At 40.3% G+C, this 21,563-nt stretch overlaps 2 protein-coding genes across 2 annotated transcripts; both read right to left on the reverse strand.

Annotated features, from left to right (window-relative positions):
• Positions 1–7,156: 7,156 nt before the first annotated feature.
• Positions 7,157–10,737, reverse strand: LOC143364631 (uncharacterized). The gene is made up of 3 exons (XM_076804875.1): positions 10,638–10,737; positions 10,026–10,561; positions 7,157–9,967 (listed from the first exon to the last, which is right to left on the reverse strand). Exons 1-3 carry the CDS (start codon positions 10,735–10,737, stop codon positions 7,157–7,159), a joined length of 3,447 nt encoding a protein of 1,148 aa, XP_076660990.1.
• Positions 10,738–13,746: 3,009 nt separating this feature from the next.
• On the reverse strand, positions 13,747–17,327 carry LOC143364632 (uncharacterized). The gene is made up of 3 exons (XM_076804876.1): positions 17,228–17,327; positions 16,616–17,151; positions 13,747–16,557 (listed from the first exon to the last, which is right to left on the reverse strand). Exons 1-3 carry the CDS (start codon positions 17,325–17,327, stop codon positions 13,747–13,749), a joined length of 3,447 nt encoding a protein of 1,148 aa, XP_076660991.1.
• Positions 17,328–21,563: the final 4,236 nt, after the last annotated feature.

The following is a 21,563-nucleotide window of genomic DNA, read 5'->3' on the forward strand; positions in this document are numbered from 1 at the left end:
TATATTCATGTATATTCTGGTATATTCTGCTATATTCTAGTATATTCTCGAATATTCTTCTATATTCTAGAAATGTTATGGTATATTCTCCTATATTCTAGTAATATTATCGTATATTCTCATATATTCTTCTATATTCGAGTAATATTATGGTATATTCTGGTATATTCAAGTATATTCTGGTATATTCTTCTATATTCTAGTATATTCAGGTATATTCAGGTATATTCTCGTATATTCTTCTATATTCGAGTAATATTATGGTATATTCTGGTATATTCTTCTATATTCTAGTAATATTATGGTATATTCTCCTATATTCTAGTAATATTATCGTATATTCTCATATATTCTTCTATATTCGAGTAATATTATGGTATATTCTGGTATATTCAAGTATATTCTGGTATATTCTTCTATATTCTAGAATATTCAGGTATATTCAGGTATATTCTCGTATATTCTTCTATATTCTAGTAATATTATTGTATATTCTGGTATATTCTTCTATATTCTAGTAATATTATGATATATTCTGGTATATTTTTCTATATTCTAGTAATATTATGGTATATTCTGGTATATTCTGCTATATTCTAGTATATTCTCGAATATTCTTCTATATTCTAGTAATGTTATGGTATATTCTCCTATATTCTAGTAATATTATCGTATATTCTCATATATTCTTCTATATTCGAGTAATATTATGGTATATTCTGGTATATTCAAGTATATTCTGGTATATTCTTCTATATTCTAGTATATTCAGGTATATTCAGGTATATTCTCGTATATTCTTCTATATTCTAGTAATATTATGGTATATTCTGGTATATTCTTCTATATTCTAGTAATATTATGATATATTCTGGTATATTCTTCTATATTCTAGTAATATTATGGTATATTCGAGTAATATTATGGTATATTCTGGTATATTCATGTATACTCTGGTATATTCTGCTATATTCTAGTATATTCAGGTATATTCAGGTATATTATGTTATATTCTTCTATATTCTAGTAATATTATGGTATATTCTGGTATATTCTTCTATATCTAGTAATATTATGGTATATTCTGGTATATTCTTCCATATTCGAGTAATATTATGGTATATTCTGGTATATTCAAGTATATTCTGGTATATTCTGCTATATTCTAGTATATTCTCGAATATTCTTCTATATTCTAGTAATGTTATGGTATATTCTCCTATATTCTAGTAATATTATCGTATATTCTCATATATTCTTCTATATTCGAGTAATATTATTGTTCGCGACGTACTTTCGCGTTTGTTGCCCGCCAACTTAATCTTGGGCAACTATTTCAACGGATACGGAAGACTGGATTGGAACAGGAAAGGAATCGCGTTTCGTCCCGAACCTGTCGGAGGACTCGTCAGTAAGGCTATTCCGACAGGTCCTGCCTTAGACGCGCGCGGATCCGAGTGATCCGTATTGTATTCGCCTTGCCGTGTGCAAGGCGATTTGACTCTCGGCATAATTGACTGTAAGTGTCACGGGTTCAAGATCTTGTATGGACTTTTTGTAAGCTAGACTTCCAGACTCAACGCGAAGTTGTAAGGTTCGGATGAGACCTGTGGTGTTGCTGGTCCGAAGATCGTATATGAACTGTATTTGAAGCTCGACGACTTTTCAGAATTAACTCGAGGTCATAGGCTCCCCATGGCTGAGAGGTTGGCCTTAGGTGGTTATAGGCTCCTCGTGGCTGAGAGGTTGGCCTTAGGTGTAGGAGAGGTATGTGTCGCTCGTTGCGACGAGAAAGGAAGCTCTCCGGGTTGGTTAGGGAAAACTTGCATTTTCCAATCAGCATGCCCTTAATTGTTCAAACTCCCTTCCACAGGCTCAGGCTAAGAGCCTGGTTGGAAGGAAGAGTGGGGCGATGCATAACTTGGGAAAAACCGAGTGTTTTGGTAATTCGACGCTGTCGAAAGGTCGATTGTCATAGACCCTTGAACCGTGTCATGAATTTATGGCCTGACCGTACTTAGTGGCCGCGAGCGAAGGATATACATCCTTGGGCCGTATCTAAAGAACACGAAGGTTTTGCAGACCCATCTTGTGTATACAAACATCGTTCGGTCGGTCCGATTGTAAACAGCTTCGAGATGATGAGGGCCAAAGTTGCTATTTGGTTACGTCTCTAAATCACGAATGTTTTGAAATAAAAGGAGATACGAACAAAGACCCTCTGTAAGACCCTTTCGTTTATCGATAGCATGAAGAAACGATTCATGCTTAAGATGACAGTTCTGTTGCGACGGAACAATTATGGTATATTCTGGTATATTCAAGTATATTCTTGTATATTCTTCTATATTCTAGTATATTCAGGTATATTCAGGTATATTCTCGTATATTCTTCTATACTCGAGTAATATTATGGTATATTCTGGTATATTCTTCTATATTCTAGTAATATTATGGTATATTCTCGTATATTCTTCCATATTCATGTAATATTATGGTATATACTGGTATATTCAAGTATATTCTGGTATATTCTGCTATATTCTAGTATATTCTCGAATATTCTTCTATATTCTAGTAATATTATGGTATATTCTCCTATATTCTAGTAATATTAGCGTATATTCTCGTATATTCTTCTATATTCGAGTAATATTATGGTATATTCGAGTAATATTATGGTATATTCTGGTATATTCAAGTATATTCTGGTATATTCTGCTATATTCTAGTATATTCAGGTATATTCAGGTATATTCTGTTATATTCTTCTATATTCTAGTAATATTATGGTATATTCTGGTATATTCTTCTATATTCTAGTAATATTATGGTATATTCTGGTATATTCTTCTATATCTAGTAATATTATGGTATATTCTCGTATATTCTTCCATATTCGAGTAATATTATGGTATATTCTGGTATATTCAAGTATATTCTGGTATATTCTGCTATATTCTAGCATATTCTCGAATATTCTTCTATATTCTAGTAATGTTATGGTATATTCTCCTATATTCTAGTAATATTATCGTATATTCTCATATATTCTTCTATATTCGAGTAATATTATGGTATATTCTGGTATATTCAAGTATATTCTGGTATATTCTTCTATATTCTAGTATATTCAGGTATATTCAGGTATATTCTCGTATATTCTTCTATATTCGAGTAATATTATGGTATATTCTGGTATATTCTTCTATATTCTAGTAATATTATGGTATATTCTGGTATATTCTTCTATATTCTAGTAATATTATGGTATATTCTCGTATATTCTTCTATATTCGAGTAATATTATGGTATATTATGGTATATTCTTCTATATTCTAGTAATATTATGGTATATTCTCGTATATTCTTCCATATTCGAGTAATATTATGGTATATTCGAGTAATATTATGGTATATTCTGGTATATTCAAGTATACTCTGGTATATTCTGCTATATTCTAGTATATTCTGCTATATTCTGGTATATTCTCGTATATTCTTCTATATTCTAGTAATATTATGGTATATTCTGGTATATTCAAGTATACTCTGGTATATTCTGCTATATTCTAGTATATTCTGCTATATTCTGGTATATTCTCGTATATTCTTCTATATTCTAGTAATATTATGGTATATTCTGGTATATTCTTCCATATTCTAGTAATATTATGATATATTCTGGTATATTCTTCTATATTCTAGTAATATTATGGTATATTCTCGTATATTCTTCCATATTCGAGTAATATTATGGTATATTCGAGTAATATTATGGTATATTCTGGTATATTCTGGTATATTGTGGTATATTCTGCTATATTCTAGTATATTCGGCTATATTCTAGTATATTCTGGTATATTCTCGTATATTCTTCTATATTCTAGTAATATTATGGTATATTCTGGTATATTCTGCTATATTCTAGTATATTCTCGAATATTCTTCTATATTCTAGTAATATTATGGTATATTCTCCTATATTCTAGTAATATTATCGTATATTCTCGTATATTCTAGTGATATTATCGTATATTCTCATATATTCTTCTATATTCGAGTAATATTATGGTATATTCTGGTATATTCTGCTATATTCTAGTATATTCTGCTATATTCTAGTATTTTCTGGTATATTCTCGTATATTCTTCTATATTCTAGTAATATTATGGTATATTCTGGTATATTCTTCTATATTCTAGTAATATTATGGTATATTCTGGTATATTCTTCTATATTCTAGTAATATTATGGTATATTCTGGTATATTCTTCTATATTCTAGTAATATTATGGTATATTCTGGTATATTCTTCTATATTCTAGTAATATTATGGTATATTCTGGTATATTCTTCTATATCTAGTAATATTATGGTATATTCTCGTATATTCTTCCATATTCGAGTAATATTATGGTATATTCTGGTATATTCAAGTATATTCTGGTATATTCTGCTATATTCTAGTATATTCTCGAATATTCTTCTATATTCTAGTAATGTTATGGTATATTCTCCTATATTCTAGTAATATTATCGTATATTCTCATATATTCTTCTATATTCGAGTAATATTATGGTATATTCTGGTATATTCAAGTATATTCTGGTATATTCTTCTATATTCTAGTATATTCAGGTATATTCAGGTATATTCTCGTATATTCTTCTATATTCGAGTAATATTATGGTATATTCTGGTATATTCTTCTATATTCTAGTAATATTATGGTATATTCTCCTATATTCTAGTAATATTATCGTATATTCTCATATATTCTTCTATATTCGAGTAATATTATGGTATATTCTGGTATATTCAAGTATATTCTGGTATATTCTTCTATATTCTAGTATATTCAGGTATATTCAGGTATATTCTCGTATATTCTTCTATATTCTAGTAATATTATGGTATATTCTGGTATATTCTTCTATATTCTAGTAATATTATGATATATTCTGGTATATTCTTCTATATTCTAGTAATATTATGGTATATTCTGGTATATTCTGCTATATTCTAGTATATTCTCGAATATTCTTCTATATTCTAGTAATGTTATGGTATATTCTCCTATATTCTAGTAATATTATCGTATATTCTCATATATTCTTCTATATTCGAGTAATATTATGGTATATTCTGGTATATTCAAGTATATTCTGGTATATTCTTCTATATTCTAGTATATTCAGGTATATTCAGGTATATTCTCGTATATTCTTCTATATTCTAGTAATATTATGGTATATTCTGGTATATTCTTCTATATTCTAGTAATATTATGATATATTCTGGTATATTCTTCTATATTCTAGTAATATTATGGTATATTCGAGTAATATTATGGTATATTCTGGTATATTCATGTATACTCTGGTATATTCTGCTATATTCTAGTATATTCAGGTATATTCAGGTATATTATGTTATATTCTTCTATATTCTAGTAATATTATGGTATATTCTGGTATATTCTTCTATATTCTTGTAATATTATGGTATATTCTGGTATATTCTTCTATATCTAGTAATATTATGGTATATTCTCGTATATTCTTCCATATTCGAGTAATATTATGGTATATTCTGGTATATTCAAGTATATTCTGGTATATTCTGCTATATTCTAGTATATTCTCGAATATTCTTCTATATTCTAGTAATGTTATGGTATATTCTCCTATATTCTAGTAATATTATCGTATATTCTCATATATTCTTCTATATTCGAGTAATATTATTGTTCGCGACGTACTTTCGCGTTTGTTGCCCGCCAACTTAATCTTGGGCAACTATTTCAACGGATACGGAAGACTGGATTGGAACAGGAAAGGAATCGCGTTTCGTCCCGAACCTGTCGGAGGACTCGTCAGTAAGGCTATTCCGACAGGTCCTGCCTTAGACGCGCGCGGATCCGAGTGATCCGTATTGTATTCGCCTTGCCGTGTGCAAGGCGATTTGACTCTCGGTATAATTGACTGTAAGTGTCACGGGTTCAAGATCTTGTATGGACTTTTTGTAAGCTAGACTTCCAGACTCAACGCGAAGTTGTAAGGTTCGGATGAGACCTGTGGTGTTGCTGGTCCGAAGATCGTATATGAACTGTATTTGAAGCTCGACGACTTTTCAGAATTAACTCGAGGTCATAGGCTCCCCATGGCTGAGAGGTTGGCCTTAGGTGGTTATAGGCTCCTCGTGGCTGAGAGGTTGGCCTTAGGTGTAGGAGAGGTATGTGTCGCTCGTTGCGACGAGAAAGGAAGCTCTCCGGGTTGGTTAGGGAAAACTTGCATTTTCCAATCAGCATGCCCTTAATTGTTCAAACTCCCTTCCACAGGCTCAGGCTAAGAGCCTGGTTGGAAGGAAGAGTGGGGCGATGCATAACTTGGGAAAAACCGAGTGTTTTGGTAATTCGACGCTGTCGAAAGGTCGATTGTCATAGACCCTTGAACCGTGTCATGAATTTATGGCCTGACCGTACTTAGTGGCCGCGAGCGAAGGATATACATCCTTGGGCCGTATCTAAAGAACACGAAGGTTTTGCAGACCCATCTTGTGTATACAAACATCGTTCGGTCGGTCCGATTGTAAACAGCTTCGAGATGATGAGGGCCAAAGTTGCTATTTGGTTACGTCTCTAAATCACGAATGTTTTGAAATAAAAGGAGATACGAACAAAGACCCTCTGTAAGACCCTTTCGTTTATCGATAGCATGAAGAAACGATTCATGCTTAAGATGACAGTTCTGTTGCGACGGAACATGCTCCCCCTCGTTGATCGAGTCGATCGATCAATAGTAAATGTGATAACCTTGACTCACCTTGGTTATGCTGACGTCGTGGCACCGAGCGATTGTGCACTGTCTGAATCGGGAAGAGGTGCTAACCTTTTAACGTTCCGTTTGTATGTGCCGTTGATGGTGCGAACGGTTACTGCGCGTATGATACCGTCGGTTCCTGGGTGTACTTGTTGTACTCGACCCAGATGCCAACACAATGGTGGGAGGTGATCGTCCTTCAAAAGTACGATGGTCCCGATGTTGATGTTGTGAGACCCTTTGTTCCATTTGTGTCGGAGGTTAAGTTGATGAATATATTCCTTGTGCCATCGGGTCCAGAAGTCTTGTTTGACCTTCTGGATATGTTGTCAATTGGATAGGCGATTTGATGGCGATTTGCTGAAATCAGTCTCGGTGATGCACGTCAAAGAACCACCGATCAGGAAATGGCCGGGCGTAAGAGCGGATATATCGTTTGGATCTGACGAGAGTGGTGTCAGAGGACGCGAATTGAGTATGGCTTCGATCTCGATAACGAATGTGGTGAATTGTTCGTATGTGAATAATTCTTCACCGACAACACGTTTGACATGGTGTTTAAATGATTTGACGGCGGCTTCCCACAGTCCGCCGAAATGAGGTGACAGAGCGGGCATGAAATGCCATGATATAGATTTGGATGTGAGAAAGTGATTGAATTTCTCGTCCTTAGATAATGTTTGGTGGAGTTCCGTTAACTCATTGTTGGCACCGACGAAGTTGGTACCGTTGTCTGAATATAGGTTTTTGCACATTCCTCGCCGCGCGATGAATCGTTTAAGTGCCGCGATAAATGCTTCGGTGGTCAGATCGCTGACTACTTCCAAATGGACGGCCTTTGTTGCAAAGCAAATGAACACGGCCACGTAGACCTTAACTCGGGTCCGATTTCTGAATTGTCGTTCCTTTATGAAGAAGGGACCGCAATAATCTATTCCGCTGTTGATGAAAGGACGACCCTCGGTGACGCGCGCGGCAGGTAGGTTGCCCATTACATATTCGACGCTGGTGGGTTTTACCCGGAAACATCTGACGCATTGCCTAATGATTTGGCGTGTGGTGGTTTTTCCATTTATTGGCCAATACAATTGTCGCACATCGTATAACGTGGTTGTGATTCCAGCGCGATGATTTCGTAGGTGTGAATCACGAATTATGAGTTTGGTGACGTGATGCTCTCGAGGTAAAAGTATCGGATGTCTCTGTTCAAAAGGCAGGGTAGAATTTTGTAATCGTCCCCCCACACGTAATACTCCTGAGTCGTCAAGAAACGGACATAATGGCATCAGATTGCTAGTGTTTGGTAATCTTCCGATTTTCAAATCACGTATGTCATGAGCAAATGTAACAGCTTGTAATAATCTTATTATTCGGTCGTTTGCGTCTTGTAATTCTTTAATAGACAAAGGTCCTGAGGCCCGATGTTTGGTTCGAAAACGTAAACAATAGGCAACGATTCGTCTGAGTTTTTGAATGTTCGAGTATCGCATGAGAATCTCGTCGGTTTGGTTGATCAAGCCTACTAAACACGTCACCGTCCGTAGTTCCGGTAGCTCCTCACACCTGGCAAATCTTGCTGGTGGCCATTTGGCTTGCTCTTGGGTGAGCCACTTGGGTCCGTTGCGCCAAAGGTGATTGTTGTTGAATTCTACGGCGGTGGTTCCCCGAGAAATGAGGTCGGCTGGATTGTCAGTTGACCGAACATGTCGCCATGATTGAATGTCCGTTTTGCGTTGAATATCTGCTACGCGGTTCGCAACGAAAGTCTTTAAAGTAGAAGGTTGTTTTTTCAACCAGCCTAGGACGACGGTCGAATCAGTCCAGAAAATGGTTTTGTCGATATTGTGTGTTAACGCGTTTCGCACGGTTTGGGATAACGTGGCTAATAATACGGCGCCGCATAGTTCTAAACGCGCTAGGGTTATCTGACTGAGCGGCGCGACCCGTGATTTTGCGCAAAGTAGGTGCGCGTGAATGGACCCGGAATGATCGGTTGTTCGTATATATAAGCAGGCGCCGTAGGCTTTTTCGCTAGCGTCGCAAAAGCCGTGTAATTCGGTCCGTTTTGCATTTTTTATCCTTACAAGGCGTTTGAATTCAATATCGTTGAGTTGTTGTAGAGTGCTTTCGAAATTTGTCCATTCTGTGTGGATGCTGGTAGGTACTGACTCGTCCCAGGTGATTTTCAAGGTCCAGAGTCGTTGCATTATGATTTTGGCAATGATCGTAATAGGGCCGCGCAAGCCGAGTGGATCGTATATTTTTGCAATTGTTGATAAGATATTTCGTTTGCTGACCTCGGTTGTCGTTGTTGGTTGGACTGAATATCTAATCGTGTCATGCTGGGCATCCCATGATATTCCTAGTGTTTTCATGGTGGATGCATCTCCCAGAATTTTTGGATGGATTAATTCCTTGCTCAGACTCGATAGCAATTTCGGTTCGTTCGACGCCCACTGTCGAATATTAAGAGCACCTTTCTTCAACAAGGTTATTATTTGATGTTGTAACCTCTTCGCTTCTGTGATTGAATCGGTGCCGGTCAATAAATCGTCGACGTATAAGTCTCTTTTGATACGAGCTGCTGCTTCCGGAAAATTGCGTTCTTCATCGGTCGCTAACTGGTGTAGACTTCGTATAGCCAAATATGGAGCTGATGCGAGTCCGAAAGTAACAGTGGTCAATTCGTATGTCTTTATTTCTTCGTGCGGATCTCTCCACAATATTCTCTGATAAATACGATCTTCGGGTCGAATGAGAAACTGGCGATACATTTTCTCGATGTCCCCTGTTAAGACGTACGTGTGCATTCGGAATCTTAATAAAAGCGATAGGAGATCGTCTTGCAATGTGGGACCGATTCGGAGAGTGTCGTTTAAAGATAGATTCGTGTTTGTCTTCGCGGATCCGTCGAAAACTACTCGGACCTTAGTTGTCAAACTCGTGGGTTTAATGACGGCGTGGTGCGGTAAGTAGAAACCTGGCGTGTGAACGGTTGTTACCTGTTTCATATGTCCGAGTGCACGGTATTCGTCTATCACCTTTGTGTATTGATCCTTCAATTCTGGATTTCGCTCTAGCTTTCGCTCCAGGGCGAGAAAACGGTTCAGGGCGCGTGGGTATGATTCTCCGAGTTGTTCCTTTTTTTTCATTAAAAGGTAATGCCACTACGTATCGACCGGACTTGTCGCGCTTCACCGTGGCGACGAAGTGATCTTCGCAAGCTTGATCATCGATTGAACGGAATTGCTTAACGGCTCCTTCCTCGATCTCCCAGAACCTTTGTAAATCAAAGTGTACGTTGGTGATAAAGGTTCTATGGTCCGATCGCGGCGTCGCGAGGAGACCGCCTCCTAAAATCCATCCGAATTGAGTTTTCTGTAAAATGAGATCGACGTTGCGTTGTTTCGACAAGTTGATTTGTCCGATGCTTAGACATGATAATGCAGGCCCGGTTCCGAGCAGCATGTCGATCTTTCCCGGGCGATGGAATTCTGGATCGGCTAGACGTAGGTTTGCTGGTATGTGAAGATTGGCTCTATCGACTTGATTGTCGGGTAATAATCCTGCGATTCGCGGTATTATGCAAAATGTTAGCGTCCGTTGATAATTGGTTAATCGTGATTTGATTGAGGCGGTCATGAGATTGCTTGTTGTAGTATTAAGTTGGTTCAACGCTTCAATGACTGCGGTTTGGCGGGTTGTTGGTAGTCGTAACCGTTTCGCGAGCTCGTCTGTGATAAGATTTGCGTTGGAACAAGTGTCAATCAGCGTACGACATAATACCGGGTTAGCGTCGCGATCAAGTACGTGAATTAATGCTGTCGTTAATAGACCGTTCGTCAATCCGTTTGAAAAGAAGGTATGATGGTGAGGAGATAAGTGATTTGCAATTCCCGGTGCTAGTCATGCTTCTACAGCTGGAGCTGTTGAGTTTCGATTTGTGTGCAGTCTTGTGTTATGTCTTTCTCCACATACGTGACATCTACCTTTAGTGCAGTCGTCACGTTTATGATTTGCTTGTAGGCAATTCTGGCATAGGTTTGCTGCCCGCACAGCTGCCCATCGATCTTCGATTGACATGTTTATAAATTTAGAACACATGTACGTTCGGTGCGTTGCTGACCTGCAAATCGTGCATGTTTGGGTGTTGGTCGTTGTCACGAATGTTCGTTTTTTCGGAATGGGTGATGATAAGGTCCTTTTGGTCGTTGTTACGAATGTCCGTTTCGGGGCTCGCGATCGAAGGTTTGGCGACGGTCGTTGGACTTCCGGTAACGCGTGTCTTATCCGTTTCGCGTTTGTTGTTGTTTTCTGAGAGCTACTCTGATGCGATGCGTTGCGGAGATGTTTGAACATCTCTGCCGCGTGAGGCATGCGTGTGTCGACTAGGGTTTGCTCCCATGTACGGCGCGTTTCGTGGTCCATGCGATCGATCGCGATGCTCGTGATGAAATCGTTTGCGATATCCTCCCAAGATCGGCCGAGCGATTGTAACGAACGGATGTGGGATTGCATGTAATTGATCAAATTGTTGATCGAATTTGGCGTACCGTCCGGCATTGCCGGTGTCTCGAGTAATAGTGCGGTGTGTCGTAGAACGAGCGCGCGTTGGTTGTCATAAGTCTCTAATAATTGAGCCCACGCGGCTTTGTAATTTTCTTCGCTCATTGTGAACGATTCGATGGCGGATTCGGCTTGTCCTGATACTGATAACCTCAGGTAATTAAATCGTTGTATGTCAGTGAGTCCGGTGTGACCGTGGATCAAGCTTAAAAACGCGTCTTTAAATGGTAGCCATTTCTCGAGACGACCGTCGAAACGAGGAAGATTGATCTTCGGGAGATGTATTCCGGTGATGCTATTTGATGTGGACGGTGCCGGCGAATCGGTCGTGGTTCTCATATATGGACTTGGTGTCAATGAGAAACTTTCCGATAATTGTATCGCGCTCGCTAATGCGTCGTCGTACGCGGTGGTTACCGTTTTGCGCTCGGTTTCGGTTTGGTCGAAGTCTTCGTATTGACCTAATTCGTCTTGCGCGTCGTTGAAGGCGTCGAACTGTTTTCTCAGCCGATCTATTCGTTCGCGTAGTTTTGTACGTGCGGTCGCGGAATCTTGATATTCTGACAACTCGGTGGTGAAGTTTGTCAAATTCGAGGTAAAAACGCGTTGTTTGTGTTTGAGGGCGCGAATGCGTTGATTCCTTTTGATCGCGTTAGCCATTTTCGCTGTCTTACTGAGAATTGCCAATTGAAATTCCTGATCGGTAAATTCAGAATAACGTGCCTACCTTGAGCTGATGTAGTTGGTTGAATGTCTCGTCAGCTGCTGTCTAACTGGCTGGTCAGCGATGATGGTTGGTCGTGGCTGCCTTCGTCCACCCTGGCTGATCAGCAATGTCGGTTGATCGCGGCTAAGGCTGTCTGATTCCTTTAATCCGATTGTCCACACTAGTTTGTCTTTTCACTCACTGCACTGTCACTAGGCCACCGTATCCGGCTCGAAGGACCAAATGTTCGCGACGTACTTTCGCGTTTGTTGCACGCCAACTTAATCTTGGGCAACTATTTCAACGGATACGGAAGACTGGATTGGAACAGGAAAGGAATCGCGTTTCGTCCCGAACCTGTCGGAGGACTCGTCAGTAAGGCTATTCCGACAGGTCCTGCCTTAGACGCGCGCGGATCCGAGTGATCCGTATTGTATTCGCCTTGCCGTGTGCAAGGCGATTTGACTCTCGGTATAATTGACTGTAAGTGTCACGGGTTCAAGATCTTGTATGGACTTTTTGTAAGCTAGACTTCCAGACTCAACGCGAAGTTGTAAGGTTCGGATGAGACCTGTGGTGTTGCTGGTCCGAAGATCGTATATGAACTGTATTTGAAGCTCGACGACTTTTCAGAATTAACTCGAGGTCATAGGCTCCCCATGGCTGAGAGGTTAGCCTTAGGTGGTTATAGGCTCCTCGTGGCTGAGAGGTTGGCCTTAGGTGTAGGAGAGGTATGTGTCGCTCGTTGCGACGAGAAAGGAAGCTCTCCGGATTGGTTAGGGAAAACTTGCATTTTCCAATCAGCATGCCCTTAATTGTTCAAACTCCCTTCCACAGGCTCAGGCTAAGAGCCTGGTTGGAAGGAAGAGTGGGGCGATGCATAACTTGGGAAAAACCGAGTGTTTTGGTAATTCGACGCTGTCGAAAGGTCGATTGTCATAGACCCTTGAACCGTGTCATGAATTTATGGCCTGACCGTACTTAGTGGCCGCGAGCGAAGGATATACATCCTTGGGCCGCATCTAAAGAACGCGAAGGTTTTGCAGACCCATCTTGTGTATACAAACATCGTTCGGTCGGTCCGATTGTAAACAGCTTCGAGATGATGAGGGCCAAAGTTGCTATTTGGTTACGTCTCTAAATCACGAATGTTTTGAAATAAAAGGAGATACGAACAAAGACCCTCTGTAAGACCCTTTCGTTTATCGATAGCATGAAGAAACGATTCATGCTTAAGATGACAGTTCTGTTGCGACGGAACATGCTCCCCCTCGTTGATCGAGTCGATCGATCAATAGTAAATGTGATAACCTTGACTCACCTTGGTTATGCTGACGTCGTGGCACCGAGCGATTGTGCACTGTCTGAATCGGGAAGAGGTGCTAACCTTTTAACGTTCCGTTTGTATGTGCCGTTGATGGTGCGAACGGTTACTGCGCGTATGATACCGTCGGTTCCTGGGTGTACTTGTTGTACTCGACCCAGATGCCAACACAATGGTGGGAGGTGATCGTCCTTCAAAAGTACGATGGTCCCGATGTTGATGTTGTGAGACCCTTTGTTCCATTTGTGTCGGAGGTTAAGTTGATGAATATATTCCTTGTGCCATCGGGTCCAGAAGTCTTGTTTGACCTTCTGGATATGTTGTCAATTGGATAGGCGATTTGATGGCGATTTGCTGAAATCAGTCTCGGTGATGCACGTCAAAGAACCACCGATCAGGAAATGGCCGGGCGTAAGAGCGGATATATCGTTTGGATCTGACGAGAGTGGTGTCAGAGGACGCGAATTGAGTATGGCTTCGATCTCGATAACGAATGTGGTGAATTGTTCGTATGTGAATAATTCTTCACCGACAACACGTTTGACATGGTGTTTAAATGATTTGACGGCGGCTTCCCACAGTCCGCCGAAATGAGGTGACAGAGCGGGCATGAAATGCCATGATATAGATTTGGATGTGAGAAAGTGATTGAATTTCTCGTCCTTAGATAATGTTTGGTGGAGTTCCGTTAACTCATTGTTGGCACCGACGAAGTTGGTACCGTTGTCTGAATATAGGTTTTTGCACATTCCTCGCCGCGCGATGAATCGTTTAAGTGCCGCGATAAATGCTTCGGTGGTCAGATCGCTGACTACTTCCAAATGGACGGCCTTTGTTGCAAAGCAAATGAACACGGCCACGTAGACCTTAACTCGGGTCCGATTTCTGAATTGTCGTTCCTTTATGAAGAAGGGACCGCAATAATCTATTCCGCTGTTGATGAAAGGACGACCCTCGGTGACGCGCGCGGCAGGTAGGTTGCCCATTACATATTCGACGCTGGTGGGTTTTACCCGGAAACATCTGACGCATTGCCTAATGATTTGGCGTGTGGTGGTTTTTCCATTTATTGGCCAATACAATTGTCGCACATCGTATAACGTGGTTGTGATTCCAGCGCGATGATTTCGTAGGTGTGAATCACGAATTATGAGTTTGGTGACGTGATGCTCTCGAGGTAAAAGTATCGGATGTCTCTGTTCAAAAGGCAGGGTAGAATTTTGTAATCGTCCCCCCACACGTAATACTCCTGAGTCGTCAAGAAACGGACATAATGGCATCAGATTGCTAGTGTTTGGTAATCTTCCGATTTTCAAATCACGTATGTCATGAGCAAATGTAACAGCTTGTAATAATCTTATTATTCGGTCGTTTGCGTCTTGTAATTCTTTAATAGACAAAGGTCCTGAGGCCCGATGTTTGGTTCGAAAACGTAAACAATAGGCAACGATTCGTCTGAGTTTTTGAATGTTCGAGTATCGCATGAGAATCTCGTCGGTTTGGTTGATCAAGCCTACTAAACACGTCACCGTCCGTAGTTCCGGTAGCTCCTCACACCTGGCAAATCTTGCTGGTGGCCATTTGGCTTGCTCTTGGGTGAGCCACTTGGGTCCGTTGCGCCAAAGGTGATTGTTGTTGAATTCTACGGCGGTGGTTCCCCGAGAAATGAGGTCGGCTGGATTGTCAGTTGACCGAACATGTCGCCATGATTGAATGTCCGTTTTGCGTTGAATATCTGCTACGCGGTTCGCAACGAAAGTCTTTAAAGTAGAAGGTTGTTTTTTCAACCAGCCTAGGACGACGGTCGAATCAGTCCAGAAAATGGTTTTGTCGATATTGTGTGTTAACGCGTTTCGCACGGTTTGGGATAACGTGGCTAATAATACGGCGCCGCATAGTTCTAAACGCGCTAGGGTTATCTGACTGAGCGGCGCGACCCGTGATTTTGCGCAAAGTAGGTGCGCGTGAATGGACCCGGAATGATCGGTTGTTCGTATATATAAGCAGGCGCCGTAGGCTTTTTCGCTAGCGTCGCAAAAGCCGTGTAATTCGGTCCGTTTTGCATTTTTTATCCTTACAAGGCGTTTGAATTCAATATCGTTGAGTTGTTGTAGAGTGCTTTCGAAATTTGTCCATTCTGTGTGGATGCTGGTAGGTACTGACTCGTCCCAGGTGATTTTCAAGGTCCAGAGTCGTTGCATTATGATTTTGGCAATGATCGTAATAGGGCCGCGCAAGCCGAGTGGATCGTATATTTTTGCAATTGTTGATAAGATATTTCGTTTGCTGACCTCGGTTGTCGTTGTTGGTTGGACTGAATATCTAATCGTGTCATGCTGGGCATCCCATGATATTCCTAGTGTTTTCATGGTGGATGCATCTCCCAGAATTTTTGGATGGATTAATTCCTTGCTCAGACTCGATAGCAATTTCGGTTCGTTCGACGCCCACTGTCGAATATTAAGAGCACCTTTCTTCAACAAGGTTATTATTTGATGTTGTAACCTCTTCGCTTCTGTGATTGAATCGGTGCCGGTCAATAAATCGTCGACGTATAAGTCTCTTTTGATACGAGCTGCTGCTTCCGGAAAATTGCGTTCTTCATCGGTCGCTAACTGGTGTAGACTTCGTATAGCCAAATATGGAGCTGATGCGAGTCCGAAAGTAACAGTGGTCAATTCGTATGTCTTTATTTCTTCGTGCGGATCTCTCCACAATATTCTCTGATAAATACGATCTTCGGGTCGAATGAGAAACTGGCGATACATTTTCTCGATGTCCCCTGTTAAGACGTACGTGTGCATTCGGAATCTTAATAAAAGCGATAGGAGATCGTCTTGCAATGTGGGACCGATTCGGAGAGTGTCGTTTAAAGATAGATTCGTGTTTGTCTTCGCGGATCCGTCGAAAACTACTCGGACCTTAGTTGTCAAACTCGTGGGTTTAATGACGGCGTGGTGCGGTAAGTAGAAACCTGGCGTGTGAACGGTTGTTACCTGTTTCATATGTCCGAGTGCACGGTATTCGTCTATCACCTTTGTGTATTGATCCTTCAATTCTGGATTTCGCTCTAGCTTTCGCTCCAGGGCGAGAAAACGGTTCAGGGCGCGTGGGTATGATTCTCCGAGTTGTTCCTTTTTTTTCATTAAAAGGTAATGCCACTACGTATCGACCGGACTTGTCGCGCTTCACCGTGGCGACGAAGTGATCTTCGCAAGCTTGATCATCGATTGAACGGAATTGCTTAACGGCTCCTTCCTCGATCTCCCAGAACCTTTGTAAATCAAAGTGTACGTTGGTGATAAAGGTTCTATGGTCCGATCGCGGCGTCGCGAGGAGACCGCCTCCTAAAATCCATCCGAATTGAGTTTTCTGTAAAATGAGATCGACGTTGCGTTGTTTCGACAAGTTGATTTGTCCGATGCTTAGACATGATAATGCAGGCCCGGTTCCGAGCAGCATGTCGATCTTTCCCGGGCGATGGAATTCTGGATCGGCTAGACGTAGGTTTGCTGGTATGTGAAGATTGGCTCTATCGACTTGATTGTCGGGTAATAATCCTGCGATTCGCGGTATTATGCAAAATGTTAGCGTCCGTTGATAATTGGTTAATCGTGATTTGATTGAGGCGGTCATGAGATTGCTTGTTGTAGTATTAAGTTGGTTCAACGCTTCAATGACTGCGGTTTGGCGGGTTGTTGGTAGTCGTAACCGTTTCGCGAGCTCGTCTGTGATAAGATTTGCGTTGGAACAAGTGTCAATCAGCGTACGACATAATACCGGGTTAGCGTCGCGATCAAGTACGTGAATTAATGCTGTCGTTAATAGACCGTTCGTCAATCCGTTTGAAAAGAAGGTATGATGGTGAGGAGATAAGTGATTTGCAATTCCCGGTGCTAGTCATGCTTCTACAGCTGGAGCTGTTGAGTTTCGATTTGTGTGCAGTCTTGTGTTATGTCTTTCTCCACATACGTGACATCTACCTTTAGTGCAGTCGTCACGTTTATGATTTGCTTGTAGGCAATTCTGGCATAGGTTTGCTGCCCGCACAGCTGCCCATCGATCTTCGATTGACATGTTTATAAATTTAGAACACATGTACGTTCGGTGCGTTGCTGACCTGCAAATCGTGCATGTTTGGGTGTTGGTCGTTGTCACGAATGTTCGTTTTTTCGGAATGGGTGATGATAAGGTCCTTTTGGTCGTTGTTACGAATGTCCGTTTCGGGGCTCGCGATCGAAGGTTTGGCGACGGTCGTTGGACTTCCGGTAACGCGTGTCTTATCCGTTTCGCGTTTGTTGTTGTTTTCTGAGAGCTACTCTGATGCGATGCGTTGCGGAGATGTTTGAACATCTCTGCCGCGTGAGGCATGCGTGTGTCGACTAGGGTTTGCTCCCATGTACGGCGCGTTTCGTGGTCCATGCGATCGATCGCGATGCTCGTGATGAAATCGTTTGCGATATCCTCCCAAGATCGGCCGAGCGATTGTAACGAACGGATGTGGGATTGCATGTAATTGATCAAATTGTTGATCGAATTTGGCGTACCGTCCGGCATTGCCGGTGTCTCGAGTAATAGTGCGGTGTGTCGTAGAACGAGCGCGCGTTGGTTGTCATAAGTCTCTAATAATTGAGCCCACGCGGCTTTGTAATTTTCTTCGCTCATTGTGAACGATTCGATGGCGGATTCGGCTTGTCCTGATACTGATAACCTCAGGTAATTAAATCGTTGTATGTCAGTGAGTCCGGTGTGACCGTGGATCAAGCTTAAAAACGCGTCTTTAAATGGTAGCCATTTCTCGAGACGACCGTCGAAACGAGGAAGATTGATCTTCGGGAGATGTATTCCGGTGATGCTATTTGATGTGGACGGTGCCGGCGAATCGGTCGTGGTTCTCATATATGGACTTGGTGTCAATGAGAAACTTTCCGATAATTGTATCGCGCTCGCTAATGCGTCGTCGTACGCGGTGGTTACCGTTTTGCGCTCGGTTTCGGTTTGGTCGAAGTCTTCGTATTGACCTAATTCGTCTTGCGCGTCGTTGAAGGCGTCGAACTGTTTTCTCAGCCGATCTATTCGTTCGCGTAGTTTTGTACGTGCGGTCGCGGAATCTTGATATTCTGACAACTCGGTGGTGAAGTTTGTCAAATTCGAGGTAAAAACGCGTTGTTTGTGTTTGAGGGCGCGAATGCGTTGATTCCTTTTGATCGCGTTAGCCATTTTCGCTGTCTTACTGAGAATTGCCAATTGAAATTCCTGATCGGTAAATTCAGAATAACGTGCCTACCTTGAGCTGATGTAGTTGGTTGAATGTCTCGTCAGCTGCTGTCTAACTGGCTGGTCAGCGATGATGGTTGGTCGTGGCTGCCTTCGTCCACCCTGGCTGATCAGCAATGTCGGTTGATCGCGGCTAAGGCTGTCTGATTCCTTTAATCCGATTGTCCACACTAGTTTGTCTTTTCACTCACTGCACTGTCACTAGGCCACCGTATCCGGCTCGAAGGACCAAATGTTCGCGACGTACTTTCGCGTTTGTTGCACGCCAACTTAATCTTGGGCAACTATTTCAACGGATACGGAAGACTGGATTGGAACAGGAAAGGAATCGCGTTTCGTCCCGAACCTGTCGGAGGACTCGTCAGTAAGGCTATTCCGACAGGTCCTGCCTTAGACGCGCGCGGATCCGAGTGATCCGTATTGTATTCGCCTTGCCGTGTGCAAGGCGATTTGACTCTCGGTATAATTGACTGTAAGTGTCACGGGTTCAAGATCTTGTATGGACTTTTTGTAAGCTAGACTTCCAGACTCAACGCGAAGTTGTAAGGTTCGGATGAGACCTGTGGTGTTGCTGGTCCGAAGATCGTATATGAACTGTATTTGAAGCTCGACGACTTTTCAGAATTAACTCGAGGTCATAGGCTCCCCATGGCTGAGAGGTTAGCCTTAGGTGGTTATAGGCTCCTCGTGGCTGAGAGGTTGGCCTTAGGTGTAGGAGAGGTATGTGTCGCTCGTTGCGACGAGAAAGGAAGCTCTCCGGATTGGTTAGGGAAAACTTGCATTTTCCAATCAGCATGCCCTTAATTGTTCAAACTCCCTTCCACAGGCTCAGGCTAAGAGCCTGGTTGGAAGGAAGAGTGGGGCGATGCATAACTTGGGAAAAACCGAGTGTTTTGGTAATTCGACGCTGTCGAAAGGTCGATTGTCATAGACCCTTGAACCGTGTCATGAATTTATGGCCTGACCGTACTTAGTGGCCGCGAGCGAAGGATATACATCCTTGGGCCGCATCTAAAGAACGCGAAGGTTTTGCAGACCCATCTTGTGTATACAAACATCGTTCGGTCGGTCCGATTGTAAACAGCTTCGAGATGATGAGGGCCAAAGTTGCTATTTGGTTACGTCTCTAAATCACGAATGTTTTGAAATAAAAGGAGATACGAACAAAGACCCTCTGTAAGACCCTTTCGTTTATCGATAGCATGAAGAAACGATTCATGCTTAAGATGACAGTTCTGTTGCGACGGAACAATTATGGTATATTCTGGTATATTCAAGTATATTCTTGTATATTCTTCTATATTCTAGTATATTCAGGTATATTCAGGTATATTCTCGTATATTCTTCTATATTCGAGTAATATTATGGTATATTCTGGTATATTCTTCTATATTCTAGTAATATTATGGTATATTCTCGTATATTCTTCTATATTCGAGTAATATTATGGTATATTATGGTATATTCAAGTATATTCTGGTATATTCTAGTATATTGAGGTATATTCTCGTATATTCTTCTATTTTCTATTAATATTATGGTATATTTTGGCATATTCTGCTATATTCTAGTATATTCAGGTATATTCTCGTATATTCTTCTATATTCGAGTAATATTATGGTGTATTCTGGTATATTCTGGTATATTCTGGTATATTCTGCTATATTCTAGTATATTCTGCTATATTCTAGTATATTCTGGTATATTCTCGTATATTCTTCTATATTCTAGTAATATTATGGTATATTCTGGTATATTCTTCTATATTCTAGTAATATTATGGTATATTCTGGTATATTCTTCTATATTCTAGTAATATTATGGTATATTCTGGTGTATTCTTCTATATTCTAGTAATATTATGGTATATTCTGGTATATTCTTCTATATTCTAGTAATATTATGGTATATTCTCGTATATTCTTCCATATTCATGTAATATTATGGTATATTCTGGTATATTCAAGTATATTCTGGTATATTCTGCTATATTCTAGTATATTCTGCTATATTCTAGTATATTCTGGTATATTCTCGTATATTCTTCTATATTGTAGTAATATTATGGTATATTCTGGTATGTTCTTCTATATTCTAGTAATATTATGGTATATTCTGGAATATTCTGGTATATTATGCTATATTCTAGTATATTCTGGTATGTTCTCGTATATTCTTCTATATTCGAGTAATATTATGGTATATTCTGGTATATTCAAGTATATTCTAGTATATTCTCGAATATTCTTCTATATTCTAGTAATATTATGGTATATTCTGGTATATTCTGGTATAGTCTAGTATATTCAGGTATATTCTAGTATATTCTTCTATATTCTAGTAATATTATGGTATATTCTGGTATATTCTGCTATATTCTAGTATATTCAGGTATATTCTCGTATATTCTTCTATTTTCTAGTAATATTATGGTATATTGTGGCATATTCTGCTATATTCTAGTATATTCAGGTATATTCTCGTATATTCTTCTATATTCTAGTAATATTATGGTATATTCTGGTATATTCTGGTATATTCTGGTATATTCTGGTATATTCTGCTATATTCTAGTATATTCAGGTATATTCAGGTATATTCTCGTATATTCTTCTATATTCTAGTAATATTATGGTATATTCTTTCATATTCTGCTATATTCTCGTATATTCTATTATATTCTGCTATATTCTAGTATATTTTGGCATATTCTCGTATATTCTTCTATATTCGAGTAATATTATGGTATATTCTCCTGTATTCTAGTAATATTATCGTATATTCTCGTATATTCTTCTACATTTGAATAATATTATGGTATATTCTGGTATATTCTGCTATATTCTAGTATATTCTCGAAT

This window comes from Halictus rubicundus, unplaced genomic scaffold (assembly GCF_050948215.1).
Source record: "Halictus rubicundus isolate RS-2024b unplaced genomic scaffold, iyHalRubi1_principal scaffold0781, whole genome shotgun sequence".
Classification (NCBI taxonomy): Eukaryota; Metazoa; Arthropoda; class Insecta; order Hymenoptera; family Halictidae; genus Halictus; species Halictus rubicundus.

Bases quoted from the DNA above. Each gene is read 5' to 3' on its own strand.
- LOC143364631 (XM_076804875.1), bottom strand. From the start codon at position 10,737: ATGACTAGCACCGGGAATTGCAAATCACTTATCTCCTCACCATCATAC. The intron at 10,562-10,637 runs GTACTTGATCGC...ATCTTATCACAG, and splicing joins TAACGACAGCATTAATTCAC to ACGAGCTCGCGAAACGGTTA. The intron at 9,968-10,025 runs GTGAAGCGCGAC...ATGAAAAAAAAG, and splicing joins AAGATCACTTCGTCGCCACG to GAACAACTCGGAGAATCATA.
- LOC143364632 (XM_076804876.1), bottom strand. From the start codon at position 17,327: ATGACTAGCACCGGGAATTGCAAATCACTTATCTCCTCACCATCATAC. The intron at 17,152-17,227 runs GTACTTGATCGC...ATCTTATCACAG, and splicing joins TAACGACAGCATTAATTCAC to ACGAGCTCGCGAAACGGTTA. The intron at 16,558-16,615 runs GTGAAGCGCGAC...ATGAAAAAAAAG, and splicing joins AAGATCACTTCGTCGCCACG to GAACAACTCGGAGAATCATA.